Source organism: Cavia porcellus, unplaced genomic scaffold (genome assembly GCF_034190915.1).
Source record: "Cavia porcellus strain 051 isolate PalLab524CR breed Dunkin Hartley unplaced genomic scaffold, mCavPor4.1 scaffold_9, whole genome shotgun sequence".
Taxonomy (NCBI): domain Eukaryota; kingdom Metazoa; phylum Chordata; class Mammalia; order Rodentia; family Caviidae; genus Cavia; species Cavia porcellus.
In genome coordinates this window covers 68,808,927-68,835,183 of record NW_026947492.1, presented here as the reverse complement: position 1 = coordinate 68,835,183, position 26,257 = coordinate 68,808,927, and the positions used below count along the sequence as shown (strand labels likewise).

Sequence of the window (26,257 nt, the reverse complement as noted above, 5' to 3'; positions counted from 1 at the left end):
ACAGAAAAAGCTTTTGATAAGGTCCAACATTCATTTATGATGAGAACCTTACAGAAATTTGGAATAGATGGTCAATAAAATAAAGGTCATTTATGACAAACCAACAGCGAGTATCATACTAAATGGCCAAAAATTGAAGGCCTTTACTTTAAAATCAGGCACAAGACAAGGATGTCCTTTATCACTGCTCCTATTTAATATAGTATTGGAAATACTAGCCAGAGCAATTAGACAGGTGAGAGAAATAAAAGGTGTAAAGATAGGAAAAGAAGAAGTTAAATTATCATTATTTGCAGATGACATGATACTCTACATAAAAGACTCCCAAAACTCCATTGAAAGACTCCTAGATATAATAAATAAATTCAGCAATGTGGCTGGATACAAAATCGATACTCAAAAATCAATAGCATTCCTATACACTAACAACAAAATCACAGAGAGAGAGAAATAAGAGAAGCCACGCTTTAGCAACCAAAAAAATGAAATATTTAGGAATCACTCTCACAAAATAAGTGAAAGACCTATACATGGAAAATTATAAGACACTGAAAAATGAAATTGAAGATGGTCTAAAAAATGGAAAAACATCCCTTGCTCATCGATAGGAAGAATACATATTGAGAAAATGGCCATTCTCCCAAAATTGTTATACAGATTCAATGAAATCCCGATAAAAATACCTTCAACATATCTCATAGACATCAAGAAATCACTCCTAAATTTCATCTGGTGTGAGAAGAGAACTAGAATAGCAAGGACTGTTCAAAGCAACAAAGGCAAAGCAGGAGACATCACAATCCCTGACTTGAAGTTATACTACAAAGCAACTGTAGTAAAATCAACATGGTACTGGAACCAAAACAGAGCTGAACATTAATGGAATAGATTAGAAGATACAACCACAACTACAAACACACTCAACCACCTTATCTTTGATAAAAGGGCCAGACATACTCACTGGAAGAAAGAAAGTCTCTTTAATAAATGGTGTTGGAAGGGGCTGGGGGCTTAGCTCAGTGGCATAAGGGCATGCCTTGAAAGCAGGCAGTTGTGAGTTCGATCCCCAGGACCGATAAAAAGGAAAAAAACAAAAAATATATAAATAAATAAATAATAAATGGTGTTGGAAAAACTGGCTCTCCATATGCCGAAAACTAAAATTAAACCTATGCCTATCACCATGTACTAAAATAAAATCTAAATGGTTCAAAGATCTAAATATTAAAACAGAAACACTAAATCTACTGGAAGACAAATTGGGTAAAAACCTTGAAGACATAGGAGTAGGTAGAGAATTCATGAGCAAGACTCACACTACATGGGAAATACTTCCCACAGTCAATAATTGGGATCACCTCTTATTAAGTTTCTGCACGTCAAAAGAAATCTGCAGCATAGTAAAAGCAAAACCCACAAAAAGGGAAAAAATCTTAGTGAACTGCCCCTCAGACAAAGCACTTCTGTCTAAATCATATAAAGAATTAATAAAAATCAGACCCCAAAATTCAAAGTTCCAATCCAAAAATGGACATCTGAGATGAATACACAATTCTCAGATGAAGCAATGCAAATGGCAAATAAATACATGAAAAAATGTTCATCATCATTAGTCATTAGAGAAATGCATATTAAAACCACACTGAGATATCATCTCACTCCTGAAAGAATGGCCAAGATCAAGAAAACCACCAACAACAAATGTTGGAGGGGCTGTGGGGAAAAAGGAACTCTCCTGCTCTGTTGGTGGGAGTGTAGACTGATGCAACCATTGTGGAGGTCAGTCTGGAGATTTCTCAGAAAGCTGGGATTTGGAAGCCCTATTTTACCCAGCTATTCCACTTCAAGGCATATTCCCAGAAGAACTGAAAGCATCATACCACAGTGATATATGTGCACCCATGTTTATAGCAGCACAATTTTAATAGCCAAATCTTGGAAACAAGCTAAGTGTCCATCAACTAAGGAATGGATAAAAAAGTTGAGGTATTTTTATACAATGGAGTACTACTCAGCTATAAAGAATGATCACACTGAGATATTTATGAATAAATGGACGCAACTTGAGATCATACTCATAAATGAGATAAATCAAACTGACATGTATAAGTACCGAATAGTTTTCCTAGTGTAAGAAATGATAAGAATACATAAAAGTATGTGGTAATCATGATTCCCAATCATATTGGTTTGAAGCCATATAATGTTTTCACTCATTAATTGGAATGATTTTAATCTGGGTTGATTTTATTTCTGTGGTAGTACCAATAACAATTTTGAAGAAAACAAGATAACATAATCGCTAGTTCTGACTTAATACCATCTTGTCTTGAAGTTCATCAAGCTGTTGTTCATCGGTTTCCATGGGGTTTAACATGTTATATCTTATTATGTTTTACTATATGTGATAGTATAAACAAATTTTTTATAGGCAAAGAGATAATATAGAAACCATTGTGCGTTTTCTGTTAGCTGATTCTAAATACCCTGTAATGCTTTCATTCTCTTGAATGATTTCACACTGTCTTGATATGCTTGGTGCTATAGTATACAAAGTTGTACTCAAATAATTCAAGGAATGAGACAATATGGTGACTATTATTATGTCAGGTTATCTGGTAGTGAAACACAATGATGATTAAATTTTTCAGTTGTGACCTGTGTTGTTTTGTTACTATGTCCTCTTTTATCTCAATCTCCCAATTTTTTAATTAAATTATTTTTTATTTTTTAATTAAGGTAAAACTAAATTTAAAAATATCAGGACATAGTATAGTACCTTTTTGTTTTCCTATTAACCTGATTTGAACCGCAGTATTGCTCTCCCCATCTTGTTCTGTCTGATTTTACTATATTCCGTTTTGTTTGAGAGTATCAAGTTTGAGGGTATAGGCAACCACTTTGAAGGCAATAAAATTTACTCTGATGCCCATTATGGTTTGACTATTATCTTCTTTTGAAGTCCTGTAAGGTCTCCAGTGTAGGTTTTAATGGTCTTGTTCTGTACTGTTTTGTTCATTTCTATCATACCTGATGATATAGGCAAATCTTTCCAAGATAGCAAGAGGCATAATGGTAATCAGTTTTGATCACCTAGTATTCTATTTTTGCATGATATACCATGTCCATCCTCCTGTTCTAACTGACTCTGTTTTGTTTTGTCACATTTGGTTTTATTCTCTTCAAAAAAAAAAAAAGTAATAAGAACTGGGGGAGTAATAAAACCCAAAACTTGTAATTGTTATTGTAAAACAGAGGGAAAAAATGTGGCCTAAAGGATATAAATGCGTGAATATTTAAGTATCTAGAATAGAAAACCATATTACTGAGTTTTTGTTGGATCACTGAACAGAACTGTCTGCAATCTCACTGTATGAGTATCCACTTTATATGCTATAATTTTGTAATTTAGACAACTGTTTCTAAGATGACAATATGTAATCTATTAAGTAGTGATTTCATACTGTATTTTTTTTCTTGAAATTCTTTACTACTTGTACCCTTTTACTGCTTTGTTTTTTTCTTTCTCTCCTTTTTCTCTTTAAATAAAAAAATGTCCTTAGGCCCAGAGATAGAGGTACAGCACCTGCCTGGCAAGAACAAGGTCCTCGGTTAGAGTCTGAATACAAAAACAGGTGTCCTTTACATTATTTTTGAGAATCATGAAATTAACACATATGAAATAGAAAAGAAATTGTAGTGTATGAAGAAGATTGCAGGGTATGCTATGCCACAGTTAAATATAATTTGCTTAAAATTCTTAATATTATATATTCACAATTTGTTATATTGTTATAAATCAAGGGAGCAGTTTCCCTGGTGGATCCTCCAGAAAATACACAGCACTGCTAACACCATGGTTTTACTCTACTGACCTCTTTTGTAGACTCCTGACCCTCACATTTGCAAGTGGATCAATATATGTTATTTTTGCAAGGATGCTAATGCACACCATGCTGTACAACTTTAATAGTGATGAAATTTTTCCATAATTGGTAATTTGAAAATTCTTTTTGCTGGAATTTGTTCAGAATTTTATCAAAATATATTAAATCACTGATGATCATGGAACATTTTGTATTTAAGAACCTTATATTATTCATTCTATTTTTGTAGTTGTCCTATTTTCAGACATTAATTTTTTACTTCTTTATTAGGACTCTGTTCTTTTCATGACTGAGGATTACTTATTGGAAAATGTATTATTTTTTGTTATTATACATTTGTGTTAAACAAATAGGTACAGTTGTATATCTATTACATAGTCTATACACACAGCTATTACATACATTATGAATTATTTTTATTGCTCATCTATATGTCAATTAGGATGTTATATGCATTTTTGCTACTCAGTATATTATACATGTAATTTTATAATTGATAAAGACTTAAGGTAATATGGTGTTTGAGAAGGACAGAACCACTGTCCAGTGATAAAACATACTATTAACATAAAACAAATTTTTTCTAAATATGAGCTAGGTTATTACAAAGAATTACAGCCATTGTCCACCATCTCAAAATAAAGAACAATATTACTAACAAAAGACGAAATCCAGAGTATGATAGAAATCTGTTGTTATAGGATAATAATGTTACCAGAACACTATTCTTATTTTGACAAAAGTGGGAAGAGTTACAACAGTATACACATGAAAAGAATTACCATTACATGAAAACTTAATGATCAAAGTGATCCCTTTTCCTCTGGGTCTTGCTCATATTACCACTGGGATAAAAGGCCCTATGGGATGCTCTAATGAACTACTTTTACCTCCTCCTTCTTTTGACCTTGGGGAGTCATGGATATGCCAAGTTCTTGAAAGCCAAAGCCATAGAGTTCAAAATTTCCCTTATACAGCACAAGAGGTGAGCCAGCTGTAACAACAACACTTATATGTGTGCTGTTCTGCAAAATAAGAAACACAGGAAGACAACCAGGGCAGACAATGAGCTCCTTTGGATTCACTTTTCTTCCAGTCTCAGGGAAAAATGAGAAGTAGTGACCCATAGAGCATGAAGGAGGCAGATTCACACTGTGATTTAAATGGAAACTTCTAATCACTAGGGAAAAAAAAGAGATTGGTAAGATTACAGAGGAACATTTCCAGGTAAGTTATGACTTAAATATTTAAAACAATTTCTCCTGCATCCTCATCTTTTAGTTATATTGTTTTCCATTAGCTCTCACTGATTCTATTTCACTTGTGTTTGTTCCCCATCTGTTCATTGTTCCAAGCTAAGGTGAATTTTACTACTCTAAAATTTTCCAGATTCTGGGAAGATGGCAGAACAATAAGTAGCAAAGTGAAAAGCCTCTCTGAGAGAAACAGTGCAAAAATTTTATCACATATGACAAGATGGAGTAAGTAATTCTTCCCTTTAGTGAGTACTTACTAAACATCAGCTTCTTGAGAGGAAGAAAATGTAGTTAAGTGTCATGTAAGAGAAGCACAGATATAGGAACCATGATGAAGCAAAGAGAATAGAAGTTAAGATATGGGTGAGCTGAACATGAGTTTGCCAAGAAAAAGAGAGAGGGATATGAAAGTCTTCTAGACAAACAAAGCAGTCAAAATTCCATTTCTGACCATGTTCTAAGGATGCCATACACTTAACAAAAAGGTTACACTGAATTTCTCATTGTTTGCTGAGTATTGCTACATTTACTGATTGTACATCCTTTTACTTTTCCCCCTCCATCTAAAATGGTTTCCACTCGAGTGACTCTTTTCACTGTTCAAGGCAAAGGTGAATTTTCCTTCTCTAAATTTTTTGAGATTCTGGGAAGATGGCAGAACAATAAGGAAAGTGAAAAGCTACTCTGAGAGAAGATGCCCAGATGCTAGAATACAGCATTCTGGAGAAGACCAGAAGGAAAGAATCCAGTAAGAAATTAAAGTGAAAAAGAAAGAAAGAAAGAAAGAAAGAAAGAAAGAAAGAAAGAAAGAAAGAAAGAAAGAAAGAAAGAAAGAAAGAAAAAAAGAAAGAAAGAAAGAAAGAAAGAAAAGGTATGAAAGGATAGAAAAGAAAATCTTAAACAAAAGATGGAAGCGAGATGCACTCTCACTGCAACTGGTCTCACTGTGTGTAAAGCACGATTGGAATCCAGAAATGCGTAGTCACAGTGAAGTTGGGGGGTAGCAAGCCCAAAGGCCTTTGTGGGAAGATACAGTCTTGTAGGGGAACAGCAGCAGGAAAACTGCATGGGCTCATGGTGAGTGTGAAGGAATCAGTCCTTTCGTGGAAGTGGGAAATTGGCCAGAAAACATTTTGGAGTCTGGTAGGATAAGCCCTGAACCAGAAGTGCAACCAGCTTCATTCACTCCTAGTGCAGAGCAGACTGCTGAAAGTTGCTTGGATGAGTCCCACCCCTGATCACAATCCAATAGCTGAGGCCGAGGTTTCCCTAAAGCTATCTCCAATCATCTCCAACTATGTGGCACACACTAATGTGGTGAAGACTCCCAGTGGTTAACCAGCTCAGGGAAATGTCCAGCCTGCCCTGCCCCTGCTTATACTCTAGTAGTCAAAAGCAGACTGGGGAAAGCAGAAATCCCTAGCCAGCACACTTCAGAGTAATTATAACCAATACAGGAAGTTCTGGGGACACCACTATCCAGAAACCAGGCACATAACAAGAGGAAGAAACAAAAGATAGTCTTTGGTCTCCAATACAAGCAGTTGGCACAGGACAGGTAAACACAGAAGAGATCGGGAGTTACACACATGCAGTTTCTAAAGCAACAGCATCTGACATAAAGAAACAACTTCATGAAGCTACAAAAGAACTTAAAACAGAAATGTTAATACAAGTAAAGGAAGATATAAGAAAAATAATAAAATAAATGCTAAGCACCCCTCAAGAAGACACAGATGGAAGAAAAGAGGAGCATAGAAAAAGGAGGGAAACCTTCAATTAAGTATATAAAAAATTTAGAATACATGAAACAGATTAAAGAGATTACCAGGAAATTAAAAAGTTCATTGAAATCTGCAAAACTGTTTGTAAGAAACTAAAGGTAGACTGTCAAACCTTGAAATCAGGTTTACAACTTGTGATTATGAAAGGAAAGATGTCTAAAAATAACAAGGAACCAGGAAGTAACAATACAAGGGTTAGAGGATGACAAGAGGAACTATAATTTAAGAATAAAAAATGAGTGAAGAAGCAGGGAAAAACACAAATTAAATAGAAAAGCTATTTACAGAGCTTATTAAAGAAAACTTCCCCAGCATAGGAAAAGGAAATTATATTTAGATAAGTGAGGAATATGGAATCCCAGCCAGCTACAAACATAATAGATCTATATCCAGATATATAATAATCATGATCCCAGAAATTCAACACAAGAACAGAATATTAAAAGCTGTCAGAGAAAAGAAACAGATCACTTGTAAAGGCAAACCGATCAGAATTATGACACACTTCTCCACACAAACCATCAAATCAAGAAGAGCGGGGAGTGAAGTATTCCCAGCCCTGAAAGAAAATAACATGTACCCTGCAAATCTATCTCTCAAAATTAATGGAGAAACAAGATGCTTCCATGACAAAAAAAAAAAAAGAAAAAGAAAAAAAACTGGTGGGAGAGGAGTTCATGGCCACCAATTCAACCCTACAAACAATACTGAAGGACATTTGAGAGAGAGAGAGAAAAAAGACATGATTTCAGGAACAGTGGCAGAGGGGGCTCACTGAATGGGGCAGACAGTGGAACTAAGGGGGAAAGTAGACAACCACTGGCAGAAAAATAGCATAGTGGAGAAGGTTGGCCATAATCACTAACATGGATGACATTGATACACTAATGAAAAGAAACACAGACAGAGTGGAACAGAAGGTAGGATCCATCAAGATGCTCTATATAAGAAAAATAATTAACCTGAAAGAGGGTTTATGGACTGAAAGTCAAAGATGAAAATATAATGCTCTATGTGACAGGGAACCAAAAAAAAGTGGGAGCAGCTCACCCATCAGCTCCATATTGGTTGGAAAGACATAACACTTTTATACAGTGGAGAACTACTCAGCTATAAGAAAGGAAAACCTTGAGACTCTTGTAGGAAAAGGAATACAACTTGAGATCATGCTCAGGGGTCAAAAGTTTCAGAAACACTTAGGTCAATAATGGGTTGCCTCTCTAATATAAAAACTAGAGGAGTTAGTGGGATATAAAATATACAGTGTACCCTATGAAAGTGAAAGGGAAGGAATTGTCTAAAAAGGGAAGGCAGTGGACACTGTTAATCTTGTATTATGATTTGAAACCCATATTGTTTTCATCACTGTGCTTAGTTTGGTTATATTTTGTTCAAGTTTTTCTAATTATACTAGATTTGATGGCATGGACAACTATTCCAAGGATAGCAGAATATACTATAGTCATTTTGATTTCCTATTAACTTAGTTTGAAGACCTGAATTGCTTTCATTGTCTTGTCTTGACTGATTTTATTCGAATCTGTTTTAGTTTGTCTGATAGTATCCAGTCTGAGGGTATAGGTAATTACTTTGAAGACAATAAGATTCACTATGATACCCATTCTGGTTTGACTATTATCTTCTTTTGAAGCCCGATAATCTCTTCAATGTTTTGTTTTTATTGATTTTGTTCTTACTGTTGCATTGAATTTTATTATGCCCAATGATATGGGCAATTCTTTGGGAGAAAACAAAAGACACTATGGTAACTATTGTTGGTCACCTTGTATTTTGGTTTTAAGTCATGTACTATGTCCATCCTTTTGTTTTGATTAACCCCATCTTGTTTTCTCTCCTTTGGTTTTATTCTCTTCAAAATAAATTTAAAAATAAAATGAAATAAAATTTTCCATGTCTTGGTATCAAAAAACTGGTTCCTTCCTGCTCCATAAATTCTTTTACATCTCAGTTGTAACATTTATTAAACTGTATTGCGACTGTTGTTCTCAAGTTAGTTAGCATACTGAACAAGAGCAATGAAGAGAGGTGAGGAGCAAAGGGACAAAAGGAAGTAAACAAAGCAAAACAGAAAAGAGGACCTAGCTTCATGCATCCTTGCAACTCTAGCTTCTAACTTAGCTCTTGGGATGGTTATTTTGAATATGATCACATAGGGAAATAACCCCAAAAGCTTTAAATATTCCCAGGATCCAATTTGTACATTCTAAGTCAGAAGAGCCTGGGTATCAAGATCATTAAGCTCCTCAATATCCTGATATGTAGCAAGACTATGAATCATTTTTATATTCATATGATACTTAGAAATGAAGCTTGTTTTAAAACATGATATGTAGAGCCAGAAGTGGTGGCACACAGCTATATTTACAGTCATCTGGGAAGATGAGGTAGGAGGATTCCTTGCACCTAGTGTTCAAGACCAGCCTGGGCAAGATAGCAAGACTCTGAGGTTTTTATATGCTGTGTCATTTACTATGACTAAAATAGAAAATTAAGAGCAGTGAATTTTCCCCAGACTTAACATTAAAAATAGAAAGTGAGTGTTATAAAGGATGGTGAGGCACAGGCAATCACAGGGGCCACAAAGACCATCAAGCTAAGAGAAGAGTGACATGATCAAGAATGAAGTGTGAGTGAGATCTTAAGGACAGGATCAAGAATGAGTGACAGTGAGATTTATAATGTCGAAGCAGTGAACTTCAGCCAAGTGCTAACCTGATCATCATGATTAGCATGAGGGTCCAAGATGAAAGTATGTATCACAGGGCACTGTCTACCATGCTACAGCACTCTGATGTTATTGTTTATATATAGAAGGAAGCCACAAATGGTTATTTATAATTTCAAAGGTATTTTTATAATTTCAAAAATTGTAAAGATAATGTGGCTGTTCTGTAGACAATAACAATTGTGTAGGCAGAAACAGAAAAACAGATGAAGATCTCCATCAGTAGAACAAGTGACCATTAAAGATATCCCAGTTACTGTGATGGTGCAAGTGAGCACAGGGGGAAACTTCACTGGGGGAGGGAATGTCAATGAGAGAGGAGAGGGGATGTAATTGCTGAAGCAGCTTTTGATTGAGAGACAACAAATGTGACTCAGTTCAGGAGATGAACAAGCTTTAAATGAAAACATGGTAAGTCATTCATCTTAAGAAGACCCCAGAACTCAATATCAATTCAGCAGATGTTGTTTTTTGTATTGGGGAAGTGATCAGATTGTTTGAATTTATTTTGTTTTTCTTGGGAAACAGAAAGATCATCTAATTTGGAGGTTGAAGTGTTAGAAAATCAAAAAGAGACAGCAAAATGTCCCTTTGAGTAGCAGTGTAGATAGAAATATGTCATGATTCCTGAGTATTTAGGAAATCACCTGAAGACTGTTGATAAATTAAAATCAGAGGTCATGGTTTCAACTCTCTTAGAAATTATGGCCAGTTGTTCAGGTATAGGAGCAGAAGGGACAGACATGAGTTCAACTAGAATTGCTCCTTTTCTGTATTAGTACCTGTAAGGAAGAGAACAAAGAAGTGCAGACTAAACACAAGCAAGTGATTTTAGTGCTGAAAATGTTTTATAATCTGTGAAGAGGTAAAAGGGTAATAGGCCAATCCTGTGTTGGCACTGATGGAATAGAAAAACCTTGTGATGTCAAAGAATTGTTGAGCTAAAAGGTTATGGAGAAAGTAAACTTGGAAAATGTGAGCTGTGTGGAAGAGACTGGATTCATTAAAACAAGACGCTGAAGGTAGCACAGTTATCTTAGTGTATTATTAACAATATTGTGAAGGGCTGAGGTGGTTTAAAAAAAGACCATAGGAGGTGGGGAATTCAAGAAACAAAAGACAGAGCTAGGAATACATCTTAGTGGCCTGCTTGGTAATTGCAAGTCATGAGTTTGATTCCTGGCATCAAAGAAGAAAAAAAAAGTCCTGTTTGGTTTCTGTAATTAATTAATTATGGCAAACATTATAAAAGAAATGAAAGTGAGCACACCAAGAAACACAACTACATGCAACAAAGGTACTAAAACTATGGCTAGCTGAGGAGACAGGACTAAGAACAAAATATATACCTGTAGGATAAGCTCACAACTTATGTTTCAAAGGGGCCTGAGTTTTAAAAGTGGGAAGAGAAACACAATTTGAAACATAGTGGGGAGTAAGGTGATCTGATACACACTCTAATTTCAAGATGTCTAGTCCATGAGGAATTAAATTCATAACAGTAATTTTCATCTAGTTGTACAGAATGTACTAACGTACAGGGCATGATATAGTGTCTGTTACAGGAAAAAGGTAAAGTGGGGAAAAAAGAAAAATAATTTTTTCACAACAAACTAAAGAGGCTAAAGGGTCCTCTAACACCTAAGGTGGACTGCATTTAGTTAGATGAGCTATCAGTCTTGTTAAAAGCAAGACACAAGACTTCCCTAAACACTGATGAGGCTGGCATCAAGGATAGAGCTAGGGACAACCTTGCCAAGAGATAATGTATTTCACAATTCTTTCTTATCAATTCAAGGTCTGGCAATTTTTTCTCAAGAATTGAAAATGGGACAAATGGGAAATGTTGCTGCTTATATCTGTAAATTAAATATAGGACAAGAACTATTCTTCTTCTGAAAATGACTCGAAATTAACTGTAAATGAAAAATTGATATTTGAGAGTCTGATTAAAATTGGGTAATTCAGACTGGAGATACAGCTCAGTAACATACCACCTGCCTGGCAAAGCAAGGTCCTGAGCTCAATTTCCAGTAAAAGAAAAAAAAAAGTTGAATAATTACAAATAGATGATCTGATCTCTTAAAATTATGTAACATTTTGTAAATATTGCAAAAATCAGCATGCTGACTTAAGAACAAGCAATGTGAAGGTTAAGAGGACAGAGATTTTTATGCCATGAAAAAAAGTGAGTGAGAATTATAAGATTGGGTTTAGCTGCTGCGCCTGGCCATCAGTCTGCAGAGGAGGAGCTGGGCAGATCTGGGGTGCCTTCACCGGCCTCTCTGTGTGTCTGGAGGACTCTGGATATCTCCGCCCAGACTGCTGGAGTTCCCCCAGGCTTCCAGGTGCAGTGAAGGGGAGAGGTGGGTTTGAGGCTTCCACATCAGCCTCCCCATTCCGGTTACACTTGGAGAATTGGTGAGCTCCCGACGGGTGGGCGGGCCCACACTATCAGCCTAGCCCAGCCTGTTTAGCTGCCGCGCCTGGCCATAGGTCTGCAGAGGAGGAGCTGGGCAGATCTGGGGTGCCCTCACCGGCCTCTCTGCGTGTCTGGAGGACTCTGGATATCTCCGCCCAGACTGCTGGAGTTCCCCCAGGCTTCCAGGTGCAGTGAAGGGGAGAGGTGGGTTTGAGGCTTCCACATCAGCCTCCCCATTCCGCTTACACTTGGAGAATTGGTGAGCTCCCGACGGGTGGGCGGGCCCACAGTATCAGCCTAGCCCAGCCTGTTTAGCTGCTGCGCCTGGCCATAGGTCTGCAGAGGAGGAGCTGGGCAGATCTGGGGTGCCTGCATTGGCCTCTCCATGTGTCGGGAGGACTGTGGATATCTCTGCAACCAGGGAGGGTCCACAGGTTCCTGAGGCACTGCGGCCTGTGGTGAGTACCCTAACCCGGCTGCGATTGAAGAGCTGTGGAGCTTCCAATGGGCAGGTGGGCGCACAGTGTCCCTGAGGCCCAGCTTGTCTGGAACTGCTGAGTTCTGAGCAGGCAGAGGAGGGCCACTGGTTCTGTAGGCCCAATGGCTTGGGGTAGCGCGGTGCCAGAGTCTCAGTAGCTCCAAACATGGAAGGGGATTTACAACAGATCCTGAGGAAGCTTTCAAATAACACTTGAAACACAGAAATATAGGAAAATGACAAAACGAAAGACCAAATTACAACCTCAAACCTCCAGCCCATCTCAAGAAACCCTAGGAGCGATGTATATAAAAGAAAATATATGCCATTCACCTCAAATATCGGACACAATAGCTACTGAAATTAACAAGCAACTCCAGGAACCTTTAAAGAAATTCAAACTCGAAATAACCTCCCAGGTAAAAGAAGAAATGAAAGAGATTCTGAATATATCTAAAGAAAACACAGATAAAAAATTGGAGGAACTAAACAAAAAGATAGAATCCCTAGACGAGCAATATAAGAAACAAACAGAATACATAATGCAGAAGCACAGAGATATACAGGAAATAAAAAACTCCACTGAAAGTTGTAAAAACCGCTTTAATGAAAGTGAAGATAGAATTTCAGACCTTGAAGACAGGATTACAGCTAGTGAACAGGAAAGGAAAGATCTTTTAAAAATAACAAGGAATAAGGAAACAACAATTCAAAAACTGCAAGACGATGCAAAGAATAACATAAAAATGATACGGATTAATGAAAAAGAAGGAGACAGCATAAAGGATGTCCAGAGGATATTTACAGAAGTAATAGTTGAAAATTTACCAAGCATGAGATCAGAAACCGACATCAGGATCAGTGAAGCATATAGAACTCCAAATAGTCATAATCAAAATAAAACTACACCCAGACGTATAATAACCACTATCCCAGAAATCCAACGCAAGAATAGATTATTAAAAGCTGTCAGAGAGAAAAGACAGATCACTTATAAAGGAAAACCTATCAGAATCACAGCAGACTTCTCAGCACAAACGATAAAGTCAAGAAGAGCATAGAGTGAAGTATTCCAGATCCTAAAGCAAAATGATTTCCAACCTAGACTGATGTATCCTACAAAACTATCATTCAAAATGATGGTGAAATATGATACTTCCATGACAAACAACAGCTGAAGAACTTCATGAACACCAAACCAACTCTGCAAAAAATATTGAAAGACAGTTAAGATACACAAAAGAAAAAACCACTAAGCAAAGCAGATAATTAAACAGAACAGAAAGATAAAGATGCAACAGCAGAGAGATAACATGTCAACAATAAACCAGCATTTGACAGTAATAACGATTAATGTAAATGGTCTCAATGCACCAATCAAAAGAAACAGACTAGCAGAATGGGTGAAGAAACAAAATACAACCATATGCTGTTTACAGGAAACCCATCTAACCCAGAAGGATACTCACAGACTGAAAGTCAAAGGATGGAAAACAATACTTCATGCAGCAGGCATCCATAAAAAAGCAGGAGTAGCCATTCTGTTTGCAGACAACCTGAAATTTAAACCAACAAAGACCATAAAGGACAAAGAAGGTCACTACATACTCGTTACGGGAAAACTCCAAGAGGATATTTAAGATAAATATACATGCAACAAACTCTAGAGCACCCAGTTATATAAAACAACTACTAACAGAAATGAAAACTAAAATTATGAGTAACACAATTGCAACAGAAGACCTTAATACACCATTGACACCAAGGGACAAATCAACCAGACAGAAAATGAGCAAAGAAATAGCAGAACTGAATCACACCTACGAACAAATGGATTTGATAGACATATACAGAATGTCCCACCCAACAACATCAGAATACACATTCTTCTAAGCAGTACATGGGTCATTCTCTAAAATAGACCATATATTAGCTCACAGAACATATTTAAACAAATGCAAAAGAGTTGAAATCATCCCTTGCATGTATCGGATCACAGCGTTCTGAAATTAGAAATTAACGATAAAAAATACTGCAAAAATCCCAAAACACATGGAAACTGAATAACACACTCTTGAGTAATCAGTGGGTCACAGAAGATATTAAACAATACCTAAAAGAAAATGAAAATGCAGATACAACTTACCAGAATTTGTGGGACGCAATGAAAGCCGTCCTCAGAGGAAAATTTATTGCACTGAGTTCCCACATCAGGAAAACAGAATGAATACAAATAAATAACTTGATACTACACCTCAAACAGCTAGAAAAAGAAGAGCAAGTCAAGCCCAAAGCCAAAAGAAGAGAGGAAATTATAAAAATCAGAGCAGAAATCAATGCAGTAGAGACTAAGAAAACAATCCAAAGAATCAACCAATCAAAGGTTTGGTTCTTTGAAAGAATAAATAAAATCGATAAGCCCCTAGCCAACCTTATTTTTAAAAGGGAAGAAAAAGCTCAAACTCATGCAATAAGAAATGAAAAAGGTGAAATCACTACAGACCCAATAGAAATACAGAAGATTATCAACACCTATTTGGAAAACCTCTACTCTCAAAAGTTTGATAACACAGAAGAAATAGACAGATTCTTAGAAACATATGAAGTACCAAAGCTAGATCAAGAGAATGTAAAACTGTTGAATAACCCAATCTCTTTTAATGAAATTGAAAATGTAATTAAGTCCTTACTTACAAAGAAGAGCACAGGCCCTGATGGATTCACTGCAGAATTCTACAAGAAATACAAAGAAGACCTAATGCTGACATTCCTCAAACTATTCGATGAAATTGAAAGGGAAGCAATCCTTCTTATGTCATTCCTGGAAGCAAATATTACTCTAGTACCAAAACTTGAGAAAGACCCAACTATAAAAGAGAACTATAGACCGATCTCCCTAATGAACACAGATGCAAAAATCCTCAATAAAATATTGGCAAATAGGATCCAGCAAATCATCAAGAAGATTATACACCATGACCAAGTGGGATTCATCGCAGGTAAGCAGGGATGGTTCAACATATGTAAATCAATAAATGTAATCCACCATATCAATAAAGCCAAAAGTATGAATCACATGATCATTTCTATAGATGCAGAAAAAGCCTTCGATAAGTTCCAACATTCGTTCATGATAAGAACTTTACAGAAAATTGGAATAGATGGTCTTTACCTCAATATAATAAAGGCCATTTATGACAAACCAACAGCCAGCATCATAATAAATGGCCAAATATTGAAAGCCTTTACTTTAAAATCAGCCACAAGACAAAGATGTCCATTATTACCACTCCTATTTAATATAGTACTGGAAGTACTAGCCAGAGCAATTAGACAAGAGAGAGAAATAAAAGGGGTAAAGATAGAAAAAGAAGAAGTTAAATTAACATTGTTTGCAGATGACATGATACTCTACATAGAAGACCCCCTAAACTCCATTGAAAGACTCTTAGATATAATAAATAAATTCAATAATGTAGCTGGATACAAAATCAATACTCAGAAATCAATAGCATTCCTATACACTAACAACAAAATCACAAACAGGAATATAAGAGAAACCACACTCTTCACATTAGCAAGCAAAAAAATGGAATATTTAGGAATTACTCTTATGAAAGAAGTGAAAGACCTATACAGGGAAAATTATAATACACTGAAAAAAGAAATTGAAGATGATCTCAGAAAATGGAATGACATCCCTTGAACATGGATAGAAAGAACAAACATTGTGAAAATGGCCATTCTCCCAAAATTGTTATACAGATTCAATGCAATCCCAATAAAAAATATCATCAACATACCTTATAGATCTAGAGAAATCACTCCTAAAATTCATCTGGAACCAGAAGCGACCTAGAATAGCAAAGGCAATTCTAAGCAGCAAAGGCAAGGCAGGAGCCATCACAATTCCTGACTTCAAGTTATACTTCAAAGCAACAGTAATAAAGTCAACATGCTATTGGAATCAAAACAGAGCCAAAGATCAATGGAATAGATAAGAAGATATAACCACAACTACAAACACACTCAACCACCTTATCTTTGATAAAGGAGCCAAGCAGGTTCACTCGAAGAACAACAGTCTCTTTAATAAATGGTGCTGAAAAAACTGGCTCTCTATTTGCTGAAAACTAAAGCTAAATGGGTCAAAGATCTGAATATTAAAACAGAAACACTAAATCTCTTGGAAGACAAATTGGGTAGAAACATTGAAGACATAGGAATAGGTAGAGAATTCATGAGCAGGACTCAAACTGGATGGGAAATACTTCCCAGGGTCTATAACTGGGACCAGCTCTTATTAAAAAGTTTCTGCATGTCAAAAGAAATCTCCAGCATAGTGAAAAGAAAACGCACACACTGGGAAAAGATTTTAGCGAACTCTCTCTCAGACAAGGGACTCTTGTCTGAAACATATAAAGAATTAAAAAAAACTCAGACCCCCAAAATTCAAAGATCCAATACAAAAATGGGCATCTGAGATGAATATGCACTTCTCAGATGAAGAAATAGAAATGGCAAATGAATACATGAAAAAATGTTCATCATTATTGGTCATTAGAGAAATGCAAATTAAAACCACACTGAGATACAAATGCTGGAGAGTCTGTGGGGAAAAAGGAACTCTCCTACACTTTTGGTGGGAGTGTAGACTGGTTCAATCTTTGTGGAGGTCAGTCTGGAGATTTCTCAAAAACCTGAGATTGGAAGTCCCATTTATTCCAGCTATTCTACTTCTAGGCATATTCTTAGAAGAACTGAAAGCATTATACCACAGTGATATATGTGCACATATGTTTATAGCAGCACAATTTGTAATTGCCATATCTTGGATCAACCTAAGTGTCCATCAACTGAGGAATGGATAAAACAGTTGTGGTATTTCTATACAATGGAGTATTACTCAGCTATAAAGAACGATCACATTGAGATATTTATGAATAAATGGGCACAGCTTGAGAACATACTCATAAGTGAAATAAGTCAATCTCGCATACGTGAATACCAAATAGTTTCCCTAATATGAGTAATGATTCAAATATATAAAAGTATGTGGTAATCATGATTCCCCATTATGTGACCCTGTAGTCTTATAAAGTATTCACTTATTGATTGGAAAGGCTTTATTCTGGGCTGCTTGATATGGAAATATTTGAAGCTATAGTATATGAAGTTATATTCAAATATTTCAAGGAAAAAGACAGACACTATGGTAACTACTATTAAATTGGGTTATTTGGTGGTGAAGCACTAGGTTGCTGAAACAGTCATGCTTTGACCTGTATTGTTATGTTGTTATGTCCTCTTTTATCTCAATCTCTCCCTTATTCATTAAAAAAATTATTTAGTTATTTTTTATGTTTTTTTAATTAAGGGTAAAATTTAAATAAATTAGCAGGATATATAATAGTACCTTTTTTTATTTCCTATTAACTTGTTTTGAAGTCCTGTAATATTCCCACTATCTTGTTTTGACTGATTAGACTCTGTTCCATTCTGTACGATAGTATCAAGTTTGAGGGTATAGGCAACTACTTTGAAAGCAATAAGATTCACTAAGATGCCCATTGTTGTTTGACTATTTTCTCCTTTGGGATTCTTGTAATGTTTACAAGGTTTAAGTTTTATTGGTCTTGTTCTCTACTGTTTTGTTCAACTTTATAATACCTAATAAGATAGAAAATTCTTTTTAAGGAAACAAGAGACATTATGGTAACCATCGTTGATAACCTTGTACTCTGTTCTTACATCATGTACTATGTACTCTGTTCTTACATCATGTACTATGTCTTGGTTTTGACTGACAGCTTTGTTTTGCCATATTTGGCTTTATTCTCTTCCCCAAAAAAAATAATAAGAACTAAGAAGTAATAAAACCCAAAATGTGTAAATTGTTGTAAAGAGGGAAAGAAAGTACTCTAAGGGATACAACTGCAAGTGTGTTTAGGGGTGTTAAATAGCTAAGCATATTATTGTTTTTGGTTGGATCTTTGAACACAACTGTTTGCAGTCTCTCTGTTTGAATATTCACTTTGTATGCTTTGATACTGTGACTTGAGCAACTATCTCTAAGATGATAATGTGTAATCTATTAACTGGTGATTTCTTACACTTTTTTTGTAGTTCTGTATTACTTGTACCCTTACACTGCTTTGTTTTGTTTTGTTTTTCTCTTTTTCCTTTTAAATAAAATTTTTTTAAAAATCCAAAAAAAAAAAAAGAAAAAGAAAAATTCTAATAGCCATTTTTCAGAAAGGGTGAAATGATTAAGTTAAAATTAGTAATATTATTTAACTTTAGACTTTCAGTAGTAGATTGTAAAGCAATTGTGTAAATATTCTATTCCCCAAGTATAGTATACAGATTTCTTTCAAATATACATAATTAATTTTTTATTTTTGTATTTGCATCTTGGCCTGAGTCTTACAAGAGGCAAAAAATGTTTTCTTAAAAGGAAACACAGTTCTTGACCACAATGTGACTTTTTAATTATTATTTAAAAAGAAAAGCAATAAAAACAATAATGTAGAATTTCAAAACAAGATAATACAAAAATTAACAATGGTTAGTATATTGTATATTGCTATCTTCAAAGTAATAGTTCCTCAGATTACGAGATAGAGGTATGTAAAATGGATCAAACAATACAAGCACAAACTGTTCTTTTCAATGAGCTAATACAAATTAGCAGTGCAACTGTCTTAGTTATCTTTGATAGATAGACAAATAGACACATATACTGTGTTTTCCTTTTCTTCTCTCCTGCCTCCGATCCTAGCTCTTCTTTCCTTTTGAACCATTTCCTTCCCTTTTACAATATCTATTGCACATTTTGTATCTTATTTACTCTTTCAGTTTCTCACAGTAAGGAGCCAATGTAATGTTTCAATCTGCAAACCTGTTTCTATCACCTGTTTGCTCTACTACTGCATGATGAACTAAGTCAACTTTACTAGGATGAATCTCAGAGTTTAGAAAAAGAAAGAAACATAGATATTGCAGTGAAAAGGTGAAATAAATACTCCAGAAGACCTAGAATGCAATAAATATTATATAATAAAAAAATTGCCCATGGGGAATTTTATTGAAGTATATAAGAGAATAGACTGACTATTTGCATTTACTTCTTCTAAAAATGGAGAGGGGGCAAAACAAAACACACAAACACTGCCAGCATTGTATTCAAAGTACATATGTGCTAAAGCAGGAAGGCCAGCTGTTTGAGGATTGTTGACACCTATAAACATGAATGGAATTTACGGAAACTATATCCTGGAAATTCTTGAACACTCAAAAGCTTGTCAACTAATTGAGGTAAGCAAACTTTAGAATAATGCCCAGAGTAGTACTCAGCATAATTTGTGTGTTACACTCATCACTCTGAGAAAGCCAGGAAGAATGCAAAGGCAATCAATCACGAGGTCTGTTAGCTATACATTGCATCTTTGAAGCAATTCCTTAAGAAACATGTATTGTGGCTGTTCCATGTGACAATGTGCTTCCAGACTTCTTATGATAAACCACCATGTAATCATTCACATCCATTCCAAACCTACGCCCAGTGCCAGAGGGCCGGGGCTCTCACAGCCATATCTGTCTGGGGCTGACACTCTCACTGAAAGTACTATTGGTCTAAGAAATTACTGATAATTATTAATTAGTCAATTAATAAATGTGGCTGCCCTCAATTCCTTGAGGTGGTAAGTAAGCAGCTCTTCTATAGCAACTTTCCTAACTCTAACAAATGGCATTTCTGTAAATGGAGTTAACTCTCTAGCTCTCTCTTTTAACATTGCGTCCTAATATTTCCTTAGCAAAATTCAAGATGTACAGGCCCACTTACAGGCTCTATGGTAACTTTATGGGAAATTAGTAGGTTTAGCAAATAAAGATGGATGAGCTGTTTTAAATACTCCAGAATATCAGATAATATGTGATACTTGTTTGCTGGGATTAGCAGAGACAGCAACGACTAGTCTGGGGACAACAGGTGCTGAAGAAGAAAAAAAATTAATTATGGCTTTTCCTATTAGTTTCTTAGGCATGTAGAGACTATAGTTACTTCCTTCCCATAAAAAAGTCACAGATTCTCTGGCGAATCTGTTTGGTATTAATGCCATAGACCAGAGGGTTGAGAACGGGGGGCACAAGAAGATAGAGATTTGCAAGTACAATGTGCACTCGTGGAGGTACTTGGTGGCCAAAGCGATGGGTAAAAAAAGAAAAAAAGGCAGGAATATAGAAGACAAGAATCACACAAATGTGGGCCCCACAAGTGCTAAATGCTCGGAATTGGGCATCTTTGGAGGGCAGTCGCAGCACAGCTTGCAGAATCATAACGTAGGAGACGGCAATGAGGACCACATCCATCCCAGTGACTGAAAGTGCTACCGTCAGACCATAAACAGTGTTGGGGTTGATGCTGGCACAGGCCAGCTTGGCTATCCCCATGTGCTCACAGTAAGTGTGGGGTATCACGTGGTGTCCACAGAAAGGTAGGCGCTCAATGAGGATAACAAAGGGGAAAACGAAGAGAAGGCCACGAATCACACATGCCAGACCAATTTTCCCGATCATGGTGGTACTGAGGATGGATGTATAATGAAGCGGACGACAGATGGCCACATAGCGGTCAAAAGCCATGGCCAGCAGAACAGCTGACTCGGTGGCAAAAACTGCATGAACAAAGAACATCTGGGTGAGGCAACCATGGTAGGAAATGATGTGGGACCTAAACCAGAAGATTGCTAGCATTTTGGGCAATGTTGTTGAACAGAGCACCAGCTCAGTAAAGGAAAGCAGGCACAGGAAGAGGTATATTGGCTTGTGCAGAGCTTTGTCTGTCACAATGATGTATAGGATGGTACTATGGCTAACTAGAGCAAGGATGTACATGGAGCAGAAGGGAATGGCAATCCAAATATGCTGTCCTTGCATCCCAGGAATTCCAAGTAAAATAAACATGGAAGGGTGGAAGGTGGTATCATTGGAGACAGATGCAGAGAGCATACCGAAGCAGAAAACAGACTTTATCTTCCTAAAAGTGGTTAGAAAACGAAATGATGTCATCCTAAATGCCATTTGTTTCTCTTAAACATCCATTTGATTTCTTGCCTCTTTTAAATCAGCTCTCCTCAAATTCTTTCCCTTTTCCATCTGATTAGGTTACTAAGTGATATTTGTGACTAATAGTATTTATCCCACTTCTAGGATATCCAGCTCCCTGTGAAGCATCTGAATCTCTGCCCAAATATTCTAAAGAAACATCACCAACCAACTGTAATGGAAATACTGACTTTTCTTTGGATATGCTCTACACCTATCCTGCATTCATGAGCTCTGGTCTACCCTCTACTGCTTTGTGTTATGTTCCGGATCCTGGGACAAAGATCCCTTCGCCTTCTTGATGCTAGCATTAGGAAACATCAACAATATATTGGAGGGAGGAAGAGAAGCAAGATCAGGAGTTTGTTTCCACAACAGTTTTTCCGCAGGGTTTTGCACTACCTCCCCATGATATCCTGCCTGATCAGTCTTTCTGTTACTATTTTCCTCTGGTAACTGTATCTTCTTTTTGTCCCTGTAATTACATAGGGAACTTCACAAACAGTTGTGATTTCCCTATGTATAACATCTTTTTGCTTCTCTTCAAATTACCTACCTTGTTCTGTAATCTGTTCCCAATGGAGTCTACAAGAAAGGTCAGGATGCAATGCCCTTCTTACCTATCTAACACTGCTTATCCTCACTTGAACCATGTACTTCATGTTTTAACCAGACGTATTGTCTTGAAAGGTAAGAAAGCACACTTCTTTTACACCAGTATGCTTTTTTTACAGGAAGATTTTTCTGCATAAAAGTGTTGTTTCCATTGAGTTGCCTAACAATCAGCTAGTCAGGTGAAGACATACTTGGCTATAAAGTACTACTATAATAACTTTTCCTAAGGAAAGAGAACCATACATCTTTAACATGCCTCCCTTTAGAAATGGAAACACTGTTCAATAATTGTGTGTATATATCATATATCTCAATTTTTACTCTGTGAAATTTCTGTCTTATTGTTCTCTATTGCTACCATATATGCCCCATATTCATTAAGTTGACAAATAATATTTAATTAGTTATTAATGGAAGATTGAACCCAAAAAATAGTTTTAAGATTTAGATGAATGACTATAGCAAAAAAAAAAAAAATACGAATATTCCCCCTTGGTAGCCGCCCTTATTAACTAGACAAGGTCTTCCCTTAACAGATCTATGATTTCTACCCTGTTCTTTTTAGTGCACATAATCCAGCAGGTGCTTCTCATGACCTCGTGTTTAATACAATATAACGTATATAATATTAATAAATATAATAATATAGCATACATAACACATATCTGTATGCTATCTTGATTAAACATATGCATTAGTTTGATTATAAAGTATATCTGCCTTATATTGATTTATAGCTTTATAAAATGATACTTCAGACATTTAAAAAATGACACTTCATTCTTTACAGTCAGTCAGTCCAGAAGCCACATAAGTGTGAGCTGCCTAAAATCTCCAAGAAGATGAAGTATGTCCTGGGAAGGAAAGCAAAAGGCAGAGTTGTGGAGCTTACAGGTGAATTAAATTAGGATTTCTCAGTGTGCCTGCCACTAGTTTGAGATTTTGCCAATAGGAAAAGAGAAAGAATTCTGGAGCCATCTTGCCTTTGGAGATCATAAGCAGAGTTAGATTTAGCATTTTATCTTGTCAAAGTCCAGGCTTTGCTCATCTAAGATCCTTGTCTTTTAGAAGAGACATCGACACTTGGCTCATCCAGTCATTCTTCCCTAGAAAGAATTTTAGAATGTAGAAGAAACAAAGATAGGATCAAAGCACTGCACAAAGAATATCCTCCCTTTAAATCTCTACTCTGCTGAGACTGCATCACTAAAAGAATAACCAATGGTGCATTATGGATTTTGTTTGTTTTAGTAAGTCCCTATTGCATGCATCTCATTTACTATTATAATTTTATAGTGACTTACTGTGAAATGTATACATAATACCAGTTTATTAAAAGTTTTAGTTACTAATGAAGTCATTTAGGGGCTTTAAATCCACAAGAAAGTTTACTAAGAATTTTGCTGTAATTGTGTATATCCTTCAAAATTCAAGTTAAACTCTCAAAATGAAAGTGATTGTAAACATGCAGGGCCCATCTTGGAAAAATGTAAATGTTTTGCCTTCTATTCTGGTAAGACCTGCTCTTCCAAAACAAGAGATAAATATAAAATTAATATTATGTGGTTTTGTTATGTAGTTGAAAAATAAACTGCTAAACATTTGTGATTCAATAATTTTATGTTTCATGGCTCCAAAATAAATACTATCCTGAACAACAGATCATCTGGCAGTTGCTTGTGCATCACTGCCGCCAGCAAGCATATGTTTTATCTGTGCAACCATTCTCAACCTCAGATCCCGAGTTGGAGTATGTTTCCCTTTTCACTGAGCCAAGGTCTATAACCACAACCTGTGATAACTGTTATTTTCTTCAATTTCTTAGTCTTCCAAACTTATAAATGCATATTTTTCCTAGGCTTTTTTATTTAATTTCTTTATAATTGTTTTTTACTTTGTTTCTCGTGTACCAATTAGTCTAGTTGTCTCACACACATTGATGAGTAAGAACACACATGTTCAATGATATGTTAAGCTTGCTACTTGATAAGAATACAAAATTAGGTAATCTTCATCATATGCATTAAGTACTACACTGATTATGCTACGAATGAAACTTACATAAGCCAATTTCCATTCAGAGAAGTCTTCCTGGGAAAAATGAAATTTAGAATCAAAATCTGGGTCAAATGTTTCAAACATCTCTTGAGGAAATTTACTACCACTATTGTCAGCCTTCTGAAGCTCCCCTTCTAGGGTCCAGCTTGAAATAGAAGATATCAGAATCTAAATTTAGACTCCCAGGGATCAAAGTGTGGTTTATTGCTGTTACATGCTAACTTTATTACTTTTTGTGTCCCTTCAGTCCTCAGTTTCAGATAATACTTTACAATGTTTCATGTGTTGCTGAGAAAAGGTATACAGTCTTATAACTTAATGTACATCAGCTATAATACTCTGACTTATCAAGATTTTGAAATCTCTTGAGTCTATTAAACTGTGTATTCATCTCTAAAAAGGAGGGAATTTCATTTGAAGACCTCTAATTGGAAGACACACTTACTTTCTTAAATCTGTAGCCCATGGTTAGGCAACATATTTTCATTCTTTTCTAAATCAAAGTCTTCTTTAGAGATAGCCAAGACTAGTCCTTAGCTAATTGATTAGGACTCTCAGAAATAGAACTCTCAGACAATGAAGTGGGATGGCTACCTAAAGTTCCCAGCATCACAAGACTGCCAGTGTCATTGAAGTCTCTTCAGTGATTTCCCTTAGGGCCAAGGAACTAGTATGGTATTTGAGGTCCTTTGATTCAAAGATAAAATGTGTGTTCAATATTGCTACAAGGAAGAGAGTAAATAAGAGATGATTACCTTTATTTTTGGTAATTTCGAAGTTTTATTAGATTATTTAATGAAGCAATGATCTGATTTTGCCATGGGGGGAAAAAAACAACATTTGGGGATTTCTAGCAAGGAATTTGTAGCTTGGTGGGTTTCTAAAGTTTATGCACATGAAATTCTAGGATAATCTACATGAAGAAAATTAAATTTGGAAGTTATCTACCATGTGCAGACACTGGGGGGAACAGAAAATCAAATGAGCTTTCTGATCTCTAGACCTTTAAGGGATACTGAAGGTCCTAGATGTTTAGCAACAAAGTTACCCTCTAATATCTCTCTGGCATGAGAAACTGAAAGTGTAAATAGGAACCAAAATGAAAGATAGATACTGTGAAATAGGGAGAAATTGTTCAAGAGGAAAGGGGAACTTGGGAGGATCAAGGAAGAAAGGAGAGAAGGGAACAGAAAGCAAATGAGAAAAGAAGGATACACTGGAAACAAATCTTTGTAAATAAGGAGGGAAAGTGGGGCTGGAGTGGAGGACAGTGGGGAAAAATGACAAATCAAGATTTATCATGTACAGGTATAGATTCCCTATGATGAATGTGATTGTTATGTGTACATAAATTATACCAATAAATTTAATTTTTAATAAGTTACTCAGTAACAAATGCATATAGCTTTACCCATACCTGGCTAATATAACTGAGAAAAACAGAGAGCTATTCTGTGCTATTATAGTAACCATTTATTCCCTACAGGTATCTCATGTCAACATGCGGTATACCTCAAACATACAAAATGGGATCTATTTCAAAGAGAGAAAAGAAGTGCTGACCTCATTATTTTAATATAGGATCCTGCTAGAGATCTTTCTAATTTATCTCAATCTACAAGGACAACGGGCAAAAACTAAAAGCTAGAATTGCAGCAGGATAGATTCAGGTGCAAAGCAAGGAGGATTTACTATGATAAATGTTAACAAGCATAAGAACCATACAAATATCTGAGGGTTGAGGAATCAGGGAGTCAACAAGATGAACTCTGTAGCATCCCAAAGCACTGGCAGCTCTATGTGATTGTAGTTTCTCCAAGTCTTCCCCTAGCTCTCTTCCTGGCTTAACAAAACTGTCCTCAACCAAATTTCCTATTCACTTCATCAATTTGGCACTTACCCC

At 36.0% G+C, this 26,257-nt stretch overlaps 1 protein-coding gene across 1 annotated transcript; it reads right to left on the bottom strand.

Annotated features, from left to right (window-relative positions):
• Positions 1-20,634: 20,634 nt before the first annotated feature.
• On the bottom strand, positions 20,635-21,585 carry LOC100713538 (olfactory receptor 52D1-like). Its single transcript, XM_013147597.2, has one exon. The coding sequence runs from the start codon at positions 21,583-21,585 to the stop codon at positions 20,635-20,637; it is 951 nt and encodes a 316-aa protein (XP_013003051.2).
• Between the last annotated feature and the right edge of the window lie 4,672 nt (positions 21,586-26,257).